The sequence below is a fragment of the Giraffa tippelskirchi genome, chromosome 1, assembly GCF_054371585.1.
Source record: "Giraffa tippelskirchi isolate mGirTip1 chromosome 1, T2T-mGirTip1v1.2.pri, whole genome shotgun sequence".
NCBI classification, from domain to species: domain Eukaryota; kingdom Metazoa; phylum Chordata; class Mammalia; order Artiodactyla; family Giraffidae; genus Giraffa; species Giraffa tippelskirchi.
The window spans coordinates 171,426,077-171,439,889 of record NC_137275.1 but is presented as its reverse complement, the minus strand read 5'-3'; the positions used below and the strand labels follow the sequence as shown (position 1 = coordinate 171,439,889).

The window sequence follows — 13,813 nt, the reverse complement described above, 5'->3', positions numbered from 1 at the left end:
GTGTATGTGAAGGTACAAGGAAATCCATCATACCAAAAATGGACATACTAAGTAAAAGGTCTATGTAATAAATGTTAAGACCCACATCCAACTGCTACTGCCAATCAACACTAGGAATCTGACTTCCCATGATATGCAAATGGTCAATAAGCAGACAAAAAATGCTAAAATACTAATTTTTACACATACAGACACACAATGGAATATTATTCAGCCTTAAAAAGGAAACTGACAAGTGCTACTACACAGATAAACCTTGAAGACATAAAGTGAAAGTAAAGTCACTCAGTCATGTCTGACATTACAAAGACATAATGCTTCATGTGGGGAAATAAACCACTGAAGAAAACACAAATACTATATGATTCCACTTTCATGATTACTCACAACAGTCAAAATCACACAGACAAATGGCAGAATTGCAGTTGCCTGGGTCTGGGAGTAAAGGGTGGAAGAATTGGTGGGTTATTGCCTATCGAGTGTCAAGTTTCAATTTTACATGATGAAAAGAGATATGGGGAGAGACGATGGTAGTAGATGCAATACAATAAATGTATTTAATACCACTGAACTACTTAAAAGTAGTTAAGAAGGCAAATTTTATATGAACACTACAATAAAAAGATTTTTTTTAAAAGAGGATGAGGGTATGGATGAAAGACAATAGAGATGAAAACATAAGAAGTATTGCCAGGAATTGTGGTAAATCTCCTTTAATGCCTTTTTTTTTTACCTGTTTGTCAACAGGTAAACTGTTTATTATTGCATTTTTTTATTTAAAAAGTAAGTTAATGGCAAGGACATTTTGATAAGTACACATACATCTCTTCTAAGATGCTTAGCTACCAAAGGATGGAGGAGCATAAGTTAACCAGAGGACAAGGATAGGAACATGACTTGATGCTTAAAGATAAGAGAGGCTATGGCATATTTACATGTCAAAGAGAAAGCTTCACTAGAAGGAAAAGTTAAGAGTCAGAGTAAAGAGTGTAGATGTTGATGGCTATATAAAGAACTCCTACCATTACTCCATTACCATCAACAGCATAAATGGAAAGGGGTTAGATTTCTGCAGGACATCGCTAATACTGACAAAAGAAGGGGACTAAAGTAATGGACCATTCTGGTCAAGCTGAATAGGAATGCATGTGACGCCAGAGGGTAAACAGATTTGGAAAAATATATCAAGAAACTAAGTATCTCCAAAAGGTGAAGAACTGATAAAAGTGGAATAAGGAAGAGAAGACTAGAAAGGTAAAAGAAAAAAAAAAGAAAAACTTCATGAAATTAACTACTATACTTAAAAACTAACCTCACCCTTATAAGCTAGGAATATTATTTGCACTAAGGTAAATTTCTGTAAGGTAAAATTTCTATAAACATGATAAAACATAGAAACCACATTAAAATTCTTGTAATAAGACTATCATATTTTTAAAGGAATCTCAGTGCTTCCAGAAGAAAATAGTATAGAAATGTAATAAATATTTAGCTCTTTTCTGCTTTCCTTATTACCATTCTTGTTTTTCTTTACCTTGATCAGCTACTTTTCGTTTTGCTTCTTCTATTCTTTTCAATTCCTGTTGCTTTGCTTCAAAGAGCTGTTTTGCTTCCTTTATAGGATCATATTTTATTACTGCAGAAAGTATAAAAAAGGAAGACTCTTAATTACCTTAAATTTAAATATACTCATTCCAAAAAATATCCTGGAAAATAATCACTAATTCAAAGTTCACAAAAATTGAGGGTAAAAACCAATTTATTTTATATTATCAAATAACAAATTTAAATATTAAAAAAAGCTCAAAAAATTCACCAAAACTATTTGAACAAATATAATTATCAAATATAAAGATTTTTACACATACAAAAAAAGAGTAATTGAAATGATAATGTTTAAAATTTGACTTACTAGAAGAAGGCACTATGAGTAAATAAATGTCTTCCAATACAGCTTCAACTGGTTGGGTATAAAGGTTTTTCCATGGAATTATAAGATTAAGAGTACCTATATAAAAATAAGAAAAAACACTATTCTTTCAATCTAGATTTACTATCAGCCTATTTTCTATCAAGCACTAAAGGAGATAACAAAGTAGTCTTCGACCTTATGAGCTCATTAACTTTATAGAAAGCTATTTTACAACAATAAACTAAAAGTCTTTTTAGTGACGATTTGAAATTATTTGTATTAGTATTGTTGGAAAATCTACTAAAAAATATTCTAAATATTTACAAGTTTCTATTGTGGTGATACGTACCACAAACATATCAGTATTATCCTTCTGTTAATCAACAATCCTTGATAAAATAAGATTGATTTGTACCAATTCTTACTCAAAATCTCTAAGAAATATTTTCCTTATACTATAAAAAGGTAGATTACATACTTTATATAAGTATATTTTATATAGAGAGATTTTACACATATGTACATATTTGTATATATACAGTATTTACATAAGTATGATTATCATAAGTGTAGGTAGTCATAAATTTCTACGGTAATAATCAAGGATCCTGGGCAATATTAGAAAATCATTTCAACTAATAAAAATATTTTGCTACAACCCAATAGCAAAGTATTTTAAAAGCATTAGATTTCTTAAACTAAACAATATGATGTAAAAGACTCATTATAATATTAATTCTAGTTTTATGTATTTTATGTATTTAGTATATGTAGAAAATTTCCACAATAGTTTTAAATATTTAAAAATTTTTTTAGAAAGTATGAATCTCTAGATTTAAAATTAGTTGTCATGATCAGGGAAGGAAAAGACTTATTAAATACATCATTGCTGCATTAACTCCTTAGAAAGAAAGCTATAACAACCTAGATAGTGTATTAAAAACCAAAGACCTCTCTTTATCAACAAAGGTCTGTATAATCTAAGCTATGTTTTTTCCAGTAGTCATGTACAAATGTGAGAGTTGGACCATAAGGAAGGCTGAGTGCCCAAGAATTGATTTTTTTGAATTATGGTGCTGGAGAAGACTTGAGAGTCCCTTGGACTGCCTGGACCAGTCAATCCTAAAGGAATCAGTCCTGAATATTCACTGGAAGGACTGATGCTGAAGCTAAAGCTCCAACTCTGGCAACCTGATGTGAAGAGTCCACTCATTGGAAAAGACCCTGATGCTGGCAAAGATTGAAGGCAAAAGGAGAAGAGGGAAGCAGAGGATGAAATGGTTAGATGGTATCACCGACTCTGTGGACATGAATTTGAGCAAACTCCAGGAAATAGTGAAGAACAGGGAAGCCTGGCAATGCTGCAGTCCATGGGGTCTCAAAGAGTCAGACACAAACTTAAGAGATTGAACAATACTTCATACTTAGAAATACTGTATTATATAACTCCAAAAACCCATGTTTTAAAAAAATGCCAAATCAAGAAAAAGATTTCTCCACACTAATTTAGAGAAAAATAAACTACCTGACTTCTAAAAGAGGAATAGCTTTCTAAGTTTTAAAATCAGAGAAGATAGTGACCATTTCAAATTCCTATACTAACAATATATCATTTGTACCACTAAGCATTTGTTTTAAACAAAATCATTTTTTCCTTCCTTATGAAGGGCAGGTTTCTTATAGAAAGTTTAGAAAAATCAGAAAAAATACATAAGAAGGTACTTTAAAAATCTTCCACGTGAAAACAATTACTTTGAAAGTATGTATGTAAGTATATTTGATATGTTGTAATTTTGCATCTTAAACGAGGAAAATTTTGAAAGATCAGTAAGATTAACAACCTCCATTAATGGCAAGGGGACAAAATGTTCTTATAAAACTGGTTGTACCACTACATCACTCATTTGGAAATGTGTACTTCATTTAGCAGACTGTGTTCCTACTATAAGCCAAGTATTGTGCTAAGTGAAGATATGATAAAATTAAAATTTTAAAATTAAATCCACTTCTCAAAAAACTTATTGTTTAGAAAAAAAATAATAATGATATTAAAGAATGGCAGTTTCTATGATAGAGATATGCAATGACACCTTACATGATTCTCAAGATTATCTTATGTATTAGGTATAAGTTCAGTGTACTTTCTACTACCTTATATTAACACTGAAAATTTACCGTCATCATTTTTAAACATGGTCAGAAAAGAAAAGAGAACAGAAATAATGAAGGCACTAAATGAAAGCAAGTCTACCTACTGTCCTTAGTTTTCTAGAATAGATGTTAAACTTATATACACTGATTTATAATGATCATAGTTATAAAATTCAGTGACTTTCAGAATACTTTCAAAAAGTATATGAAAATGTTTACTGTAAATTTTTGGACCAATAGAAATATAAGATTACATTGTTCAAATTTTGTAATGTGCAATATTGAGAAATAAGGGAGGTCAAATCAACATGGATTATGAGGAATCTTTATTAAATGATAATTTAAAAACAGAATATATAAAATCCTACATACACCATGATTACAAGTCAAAATGTTCACATGTAAAAAACCATATAAAAATTTGCAAAAATAAATATATTAGGTGGAAAAGTAATGAGTGACATTTTCCCCATTTTATTTATACTAAGTAGTGTTTAAACTGTGGGGGCAAAAGGAAGAAGAGAAACAGAATTAGAGTCCTAGCAATGTAAATGAAAAAAAGTTTCTTTGGCATATGGTCGAATACCAACTATAAGAGCACAAAATTGTGAAGATTTTCATCAGGTAACTTATATAAGCTTTCAAAACACCTTGTTCTCCAAGTGACACCAATACATTGCAATAACATTATATAAATTCTTCTACACAAATTATCTGCATAATACTACTTTTAAGTCACAAATAATAATAATATCATCTTGCACAATATGTAAACCAATAGTTTAAACAATAAATGAAAATAATTTAAGAAATGAAACATATATGTCCTTATTAAACACATTTGAATCAATTTCTGCTCAAGTAGTATATTGAGCCAGTATATTCTGCTCAACCAGTATATGTAAACTACAAAAACTGGAAATGTAGTACAAGAAAATTAGCATAGTGTTTCCTAGAAAACTAGCAGAACGGAAACCAGGTTTTTGATTGGTTCCTGACCAAACTGCCTGGAGGATCCAGACCCAATTCCTTATACCACTTATCCATGGCCAATCAGAATACAGCAATGGTAACTAGTCAGAAACTTAAGAAACTGGGACAGTCATGCTCTCCGTTAGTTTTAATGCTTTGGATCTCAACTCATTTCAACACCTAACAAGATGTATAATTTCACAAGTATTGGGGCTTCCCTGGTGGCAGGGGTTAAAAATCCACCTTGCAATGCAAGGGACACTAGTTCAATCCCTGGTCCAGGAAGACACTACATGCCACCGGGCCACTGAGCATGTGTGCCAAAACTACTGAGCCCACACTGCACTCTGGAGCCCACAAGTTCTAACTACTAAGACCACGTTACAACTACTGAAGCCACATGCCCTAGAGCCTGTGCTTCACAACAAAAGAAGCTGCTGCAATGAGAAGCCCTCACAGCACAACTAGAGAGTAGCTTGCACTCACCACAACTAGGGAAAGCCCGCCTGCAGCAATGAAGCCCCAGTACAGCTAAAAATAAATATTTTTAAAAAGTATTTCACAGGTATTCAACAAGGGATACATGGACAACAACACATTTTAAGTTACACAACTAAGTTCTATATAGATGAAAACACATGATTCCTTTAATTTATGCTCAGAAACATTATAAAGATCCCATTATAGAGATACTAGATATATTATTCTGGCTACATGTCTAACAGGAGGGCATACAAATAATAAAGACAGCTTACCTATATGGCCAACTTTAATTTTAAATGGTACATCCAGTTGACTCTACAAAAAAATATATATGTAAAATCTTAGTATATACACAGTTTGCAAAACACATAACTAATTTTTTCTTCCCAAAATTACTTAAGGGATTTAAGTTAACTTACACCTTCTCTTTACCTTCAATACTTTTTAAAATTTCTAAATACATAACTGCAATATCTTCAAATCCATAAAATTCAGAGCCTGATCACCTTAAATAGTGAAAGTTCTACAGCAATACTGACCACCGAAGTTACTCATACCAGAATCACTACAGCTTTTACACTGTTTGAAAAAAAAAAGCAGGAAATATCATTGTCAGTTTGTATTTGAAGGGAAACTAAACCACTAGTGCAAAAAAAATCCTCAAATAAATTTCTCCTCATTCAGTGGGAGAAAAGACAACCTTTTCAATAAATGGTACTAGGATAACTGGACATCCACTTACAAAAAGAATGCAGTTGACCCTTATCTTATACCATATATGAAAATTAACTCAGAATGAACCAAAGGTCTAACATAAGAACTAAAACTATAAAATGTTCAGAAGAAAACAAAATCATGTGATTTCTTGGATACCACATGAAAAGCACAGGCAACAATTTAAAAAAAAGATGAATTCAATTTCATCAAAATTTACGTAAAAAATGTTTGTATATCACACGGTTAACAGAAGCAAAAGACAACCCACAGAATAGGAGGAAGTATTTGCAAATCCTATCTTCTGACAAGGGGAAATATCCAAAATATGTAAAGAACCAAAGTGCACCCAGAAAAAAAACACATGATTTTAAAAAATCAGCAATGCTTTTCAACAGACATTTCTCCAAAGAACATATAAAAATGGTCAATGAGCACATGTAAAGATGCTCAACCTCTCTAATCATTAGAGAACTACTAAGGAAAACCAGTAAGATTTACCACTTCATACTCATTAGGATAGTTAGTATCAAAAAAAAACAGAAAGTAAATGTTGTCAAGGATATGGAAAATTGGAATTCATGTACTGCTGGTGGGAATTTAGGTATACTTCATTTTATTGTGCTTTACTTTGTTGCACTTTCCAGATACTGATTTTTTTTTTTTTTTGGTTTTGTGTGTGTGTTTTTTTTTAATCAAATTGAAGGTTTGTGGCAATCCTTCACCAAGCAAATCTATCAATGCCACTTTCCCAACAGCATTAGTTTTTAACTGATGTACGTACTCTGGTTTTTTAGACTAGGTGGCACAGTGGTAAAGAATCTGCCTGCCAATGCAGGAGATGCAAGAGATGCAAGTGTGATCCCTGGGTTAGGAAGATCCCCTGGAGTAGGAAATGGCAACTCATTGCAGTGTTCTTGCCTGGAAAATTCCATGGACAAAGAGCCTGGTGGGCTACAGTCCATCAGGTCACAAAGAGACACACATGACTGAGCAACTGAGCACATACACACATAGTGTAAACATAATTTTTAAATACACTGGGAAACCAAAAAATTCTGTGACTTGCTTTATTGTGACAGTATTCACTTCACTGTAGTGGACTGGATATGAACCTACAAAATCTCCAAGGTATGCCTGCATAATGTGGTTCAACTGCTATGGAAAACAGTGTGGTGGCAGTTTAATAGCTCAGCCATGTCCGACTCTTGCAACCCCATTGACTGGAACCCACCAGGCTCCTCTGTCCATGAGTTTCCCAAGCAATAATACTGGAGTGTATTGCCATTTCCTTCTCCAGGGGAATCTTCCCAACCCAGGAATCAAACCAGGGTCTCCTGCATTACAGATGGATTCTTCACGGACTGAGTTAGTGTGGGAGATCCTAAAAAAGCTAAACATAAAATTACCAAATAATCCATCAATTTCACTCCTAAGTATTTACCCACAGGAAATGAAAGACAGGATTTGAACAGACATGAATAGTAATATTCATAGCAGCAGTATCCACAAGAGACAGAGGCAAAAACCCAAGTGTACATCAACAGATAAGGGAACAAAATGCAGTATAGACATACAATATTATTCAGCCTTCATAAAAAGGAGTGATTTCCTGATAACTGCTACAACATGGATGAACCTTAAAGGAATTATGCTAAGCAAACTAGATAAAAAATTACAAACACAGCATGATTCCATTTATATGAGGTACTTGGAATAGGCAGATTAACAGAAGCAGAAGTTAGCAGGGTGAATGGGGAAAGGGAATGGGGAGTTACATTATTTCTTACTGGTGACAAAGCTTTCCTTAGTGTAATAAAAATGTTTCAGAAATACATACTGATGATGGTTGCACAACACTGTTAATGCCACTGTATTCTATGGCAAAAAAATATATATGATTAAAATGGTACCAGGAAAAAAAAAACTGAAGATGACTGGAGAGGTAAGTTAAAAATCTAAAATGAAAGCATACAGAAGAGAGAAATTTTAGAAATATTTTTAATGGGGGAAATTACAGTCAGGTTGTATCTCTATGGAGACTGAAAGTCCATTTTGCAAAATTCAGAGTTTATAAAAATTATTTTTAAAAAGTTTTCTTAAAGAATTTAAGGTGACAAATCAGGATGGTGTCCATGTAACCTAAATGCACTAACATAAGGAAAGTGTTTATAGTCAAAACATACCAGAGCATTTTCTTTAATTTCAAGATTCTTCAGGGCCACAGCTCCTAAAAGAAGAAAAAAATCAATAAAAAACTAAAAGTGAAATATTCAAATAACATTTATTTTAAAAAGTTAGGTATACTTCATTCCTAAATGTCCTATTAAGGAAAACAGTTATCAAAATGTACATAATAGAAACAGAATCCAACTATAATTGTTGGCTCCCCTTCATTCTTCACCTTAGTCTAAGATTCTATGTTTGACCGAACATCATTTATTATAAGTTCTGACCTATACAGCTGTAGCTCAAGGATAATTAATACATTTTCATCAAAATTATACAAATAATATGAATCTAACAACATAGCATGATGTAAGAAATTACTGGAAAAAATTACTGCACTTAAGTATATTTGCAATGAGCAACTGGAAAGATTTTTAATCCATCCATGTGAGATTAATAAGGATTTCCTAGAGATACTGAGTGTTTTCGTAGCTTGCTCTATTTTAATTCTGCTAGAGAAAATGAATGCCTTCACTTTTAAGCAGTAATTTGAATATGAGTAACTGTTGTCTAGATGTTCACGTGATATATGAGGAAAACATCAAGAAATAAACAACAGTGAACATCTAATAGAAGTGACTTGTACAATTAGAAACAAACGTTAATATATTGGGGTACTGACCAATATATATTGGGTGAATGACATAGGTATATGGAATATCACTTACTGTTTTTTCTACTGTAATGTTCAACAGTATAATTTAAACTTTCCATTTATGGCTAATTCTTTGAACTGGCAGCTTTGAATTTTTTTTAAATCAATATACTACACAGACATAAAATGAATTACTCAGTAGAACTGGAAAAAGTATTATACTGTAAAATGTTATTTTACATTAAAATGTATCGCCTTTAAATAAATAGCTTTAAGTCTATAATGTTATATATCTCTATATACTGGTTAAAAATTAAACTTGATAGAAAAAATATTTCTATCAAATATATTTTAACAAATTTTAAAAGGGTAATGAAAAATATGTGACACTGAAGAAAATTTAAGAGATAACAACATTAATTTGTCCAAAGTTAATATCCACATATAAAACTAAATTTAGATATTAGTAGTACCATTTAAAGTAAAAGTGATTTTAGGTTTTTGGTTTTTCTGATTACAACAAGTTTTGCACAGCAATCTATACAACTGTTTTAAGTTGCTGATCTCAAATGCATTTTTAAAAAACATGCATTTGTACTCTTCTCCCTTCACGATGACTATTTTTGATACTAAATTTTGTATCTATTTTTTGTATCCATTCACGATGACTAATTTTCATACTATATTTTGTATCTAATTACTTTGTGTATCCCTTAACAGCTTATTGTGGGCTTCCCTGGTGGCTCAGTGGTAAAGACTGCCTGTCAATGCAGGAGACACAGGTTTGATTCCTGGGGAAGATCCCCTGGAGAAGGAAATGGCAATCCACTACAGTATTCTTACCTGGGAAATCCCACGGACAGAGGAGCTCAGTGGGCTATAGTCCATGGGGTCACAAAAGAGTTGGACAAAACTGATCGACTAAACAACAGCAACAATAACAGCTTATTGTGGGTACAGATAATTTCTCTACTTTTATCTTTTAACCTCCCTACTAGTTTCGTGTGTGTGGATGACTTCCTACCTTTACTGTCTGTTTGCCTTTACCAGTGACCTTTTCATTTAATAATATTCTTGTTTTCAATTATGGTCTTTTCTTTCTTCACCTAAAGAGGGTTCCTTTAACAACTGTTGTAAAGCTGGTTTGGCAGTGCTGAACTCTTTTAGCTTCTGCTTGATTGTAAACTTTTGATCTCTCCATTAAATCTCAAGGAGAGCCTTGCTGGGTACAGTACTCTTGAAGGTAGATTTTATCATTTAATCACCTTGAATATATTGTGCCGTTCTCTTCTAGCCTGCAGAGTTTCTCCTAAACATCAGCGATAACCTTATAAAGATTCCCTTGTATGTTATGTGCTGTTTTTTCCCTTGTTGCTTTTAGTATTTTCTCATTGTCTTTAATTTTTGTCAATTTGACTAATGGATGTCTCTGTGAGTTCCTCCTTAGGTTTATCATACATGGGACTCTCTGCACTTCCTGGACTTACAGTATTTCCTTTCTCATGTAGGAATGTTGGACTATTATGTTTCGCATAGACTACATACACAAAAACATCACTGTGACCACAAACCAAAAATCTATAATAGATATACACACAAGAGAGAAAAGGAATCCCAAACATAACACAAAAGATATTCATCAAATCACAGGAGAACAAAGCTGGGTGGGGGGGGTGCAGGGAGAAACGGAGAAAACCTACAACCTACAATACAAAACTGCTAACAAAATGACAGTAAGAACATAAGTATCAATAATTAAGCTAAATATAACTGGACTAAAAACTCAAACTGAAAGACACAGAGTGGCTGAATGGATACAGAAACAAGACCCACTACACAAGACTCACTTCAGATCTAGAGACACACACACACTGAGAGAGGATGAAAAGAGGTATTTCATGTAAACAGAAATCAAAAGAAAGCCTACCTAGGAATATTTATATCACAGGAGATACTTTAAAGATTGCTACAAACTAATACAGCCACTATGGAGAACAATGTGGAGATTCCTTAAAAAACGAAATAGAACTGCCATACGACCCAGCAATCCCACTGCTGGGCATACACACAGAAGAAACCAGAACTGAAAGAAACACGTGTGCCCCAATGTTCATCACAGCACTGTTTACAATAGCCAGGACATGGAAACAACCTACATGTCCATCAGCAGACGAATGGATAAGAAAGCTGTGGTACATATACACAATGGAATATTACTCAGCTATTAAAAAGAATGCATTTGAGTCAGTTCTAACAAGGTGGATAAAACAGGAGCCTATTATACACAGCAAAGTAAGTCAGAAAGAAAAACACCAATACAGTATGCTGCTGCTGTTGCTAAGTCGCTTCAGTTGTGTCCGACTCTGTGTGACCCCATAGACGGCAGCCCACCAGGCTCCCCCGTCCCTAGGCTCCTCTGTCCCTGGGATCCTCCAGGCAAGAACACTGGAGTGGGTTGCCATTTCCTTCTCCAATGCATGAAAGTGAAAAGTGAAAGTGAAGTCACTCACTCGTGTCCGACTCCCAGTGATGCCATGGACTGCAGCCTACCAGGCTTCTCCATCCATGGGATTTTCCAGGCAAGAGTACTGGAGTGGGTTGCCATTGCCTTCTCCACAATACAGTATATTAACGCATATATATGGAATTTAGAAAGATGGTAACGATGACCCTATATGTGAGACAGCAAAAGAGACACAGATGTAAAGAACAAACTTTTGGACTCTGTGAGAGAAGGGGAGGGTGGGATGATTTGAGAGAATAGCACTGAAACATGTATATTATTATCATATGTGAAACGGATTGCCAGTCCAGGTTCAATGCATGAGACAGGGTCCTCAGGGCTGGTGCACTGGGATGACCCTGGGGGATGGGATGGAGAGGGAGGAGGGAGGGGGGTTCAGGATGGAGAACACATGTACACCCATGGCTGATTCAAGTGAATGTAGGGCAAAAACCACCACAATATTGTAAAGTAATTAGCTTTTGCAGACAAAGGTCCATCTAGTCAAGGTTATGGTTTTTCCACTGGTCATGTATGGATGTGAGAGTTGGACGGTGAAGAAAGCTGAGCGCTGCAGAATTGATGCTTTTGAATGCGGTTGGAGAAGACTCTTGAGAGTCCCTTGGACTGCAAGGATATTCAACCACTCCATCCTAAAGGAGATCAGTCCTGAGTGCTCATTGGAAGGTCTGATGTTGAAGCTGAAACGCCAATACTTTGGCCACCTGATGCAAAGAGCTGACTCATTTGAAAAGACCCTGATGCTGGGTAAGATTAAGGGCAGGAGGAGAAGGGGACAACAGAGGATGAGATGGTTGGATGGCATCACCAACTCAATGGACATGAGTTTGGGTGGGCTCTGGGAGTTGGTGTTGGACAGGGAGGCCTGGCGTGCTGCAGCTCATGGGGTCGCAAAGAGTCAGACATGACTGAGTGACTGAACTGAACTGAATTAGCCTCCAATTAAAATAAATTAAAAGAAAAAAGATTGCTACAAAAAACAGAAAAGGACATTACATACTGATCAAAGGATCAAACCAAGAAGAAGATAAAACAACTGTAAATATATGTGCACTGAAGACAAGAGCAACTAAATATATAAGGCAAGTCTTAAAAGATGAAAAAGGAGACATCAACAGTAACACAGTAATAGCTGGGATTTTAACAACCCTATGTACATCAATAGACAGATCACCCAGACAGAAAATCAAAACGGAAACCCTGGACTTAAAGAACAGACTATACCACATCTACTTAACTGATATATAGACAGAATTCAATCAAAAAGCGGCAGGATATACATTCTCTTCAAGTGCACATAGAACATTCTCCAGAATAGATCACATGTTGGACCACAAAGCAGGCCTCGGTAAATTTAAGAAAACCGAAATTGTATCAAGCATCTCTTCCATCCACAAAGCTATGAGGTCAGAAACCCACTAAAAGAAAACAACTGCAAAGAACACAAATACATGATTTAATCAATATGTTAATCAATGGATCACTGAAGAAATAAAAGACAAAATTTTAAATTTACCTAGAGACAAATGAAAAAAACAACAATCCAAAACCTATGGGAAGCAGCAAAAGCAGTCATATAAGGGAAGTTTATAGCAATACAAGCTTATCTCAGGAAATAGGAAAAATCTCAATTAAAAAACCTAATTTTATACCTAAAGTTAGGTATAAAGTTCTGCTAACTCAAAGTTAGCAGAAGGAAAGAAATTATAAACATCAGAGCAGTAATAAGTGAAATAGAGGCCAAGAAAATAGAAAAGAACAAGGAAACTAAAAGCTGCTACCTTGAAAACATAGAAAGTCTCCAAGACTGAACCAGGAAGTAAAAGAAAGCATGAGCAGACCAACGACAAGTACCATAATTTAACCCGTGATTAAAAACTCCCAATAAACAAAAACTCCAGGACCAGATGGTTTCACAGGCAGATCCTACCAAACAATTAGTGTTAACACCTATTCTTCTAAAACTACTCCAAAAATTTCAGAGGAAGAACACTTCCAAATACATTCCATGAAGACACCATCGTCTTGATACCAAAACCAAAGATACCACAAAAAAACCAAAATAACAGGTCAGTATCACTGATGACCACGTATGCAACAATTCTCAATAAAATACTAGTAAACTGACTAAAACAATACATTAAGAGGCTCATGCACCATGATCAAGTGGAATTTATCCCAGGGATGCAGGGAATTTTCAATCTCCACAAAACAATCACTGTGATACAGCAAC

The 13,813-nt window shown here is 34.3% G+C and overlaps 1 protein-coding gene across 4 annotated transcripts in view; it reads right to left on the bottom strand.

Moving 5' to 3' along the window:
* VPS13A (vacuolar protein sorting 13 homolog A) overlaps positions 1–13,813 on the bottom strand; it is a 271,242-nt gene that overhangs the window by 238,393 nt on the left and 19,036 nt on the right. For all 4 annotated transcript variants that reach the window (XM_081505891.1, XM_081505901.1, XM_081505918.1 and 1 more), the window contains exons 2-5: positions 8,419–8,462; positions 5,791–5,833; positions 1,913–2,008; positions 1,535–1,636 (exon numbers count right to left, since the gene is read on the bottom strand). In XM_081505891.1, coding sequence (XP_081362017.1) covers positions 1,535–1,636; positions 1,913–2,008; positions 5,791–5,833; positions 8,419–8,462 — 285 coding nt within the window. The remainder of the gene's footprint in view (positions 1–1,534; positions 1,637–1,912; positions 2,009–5,790; positions 5,834–8,418; positions 8,463–13,813) is intronic.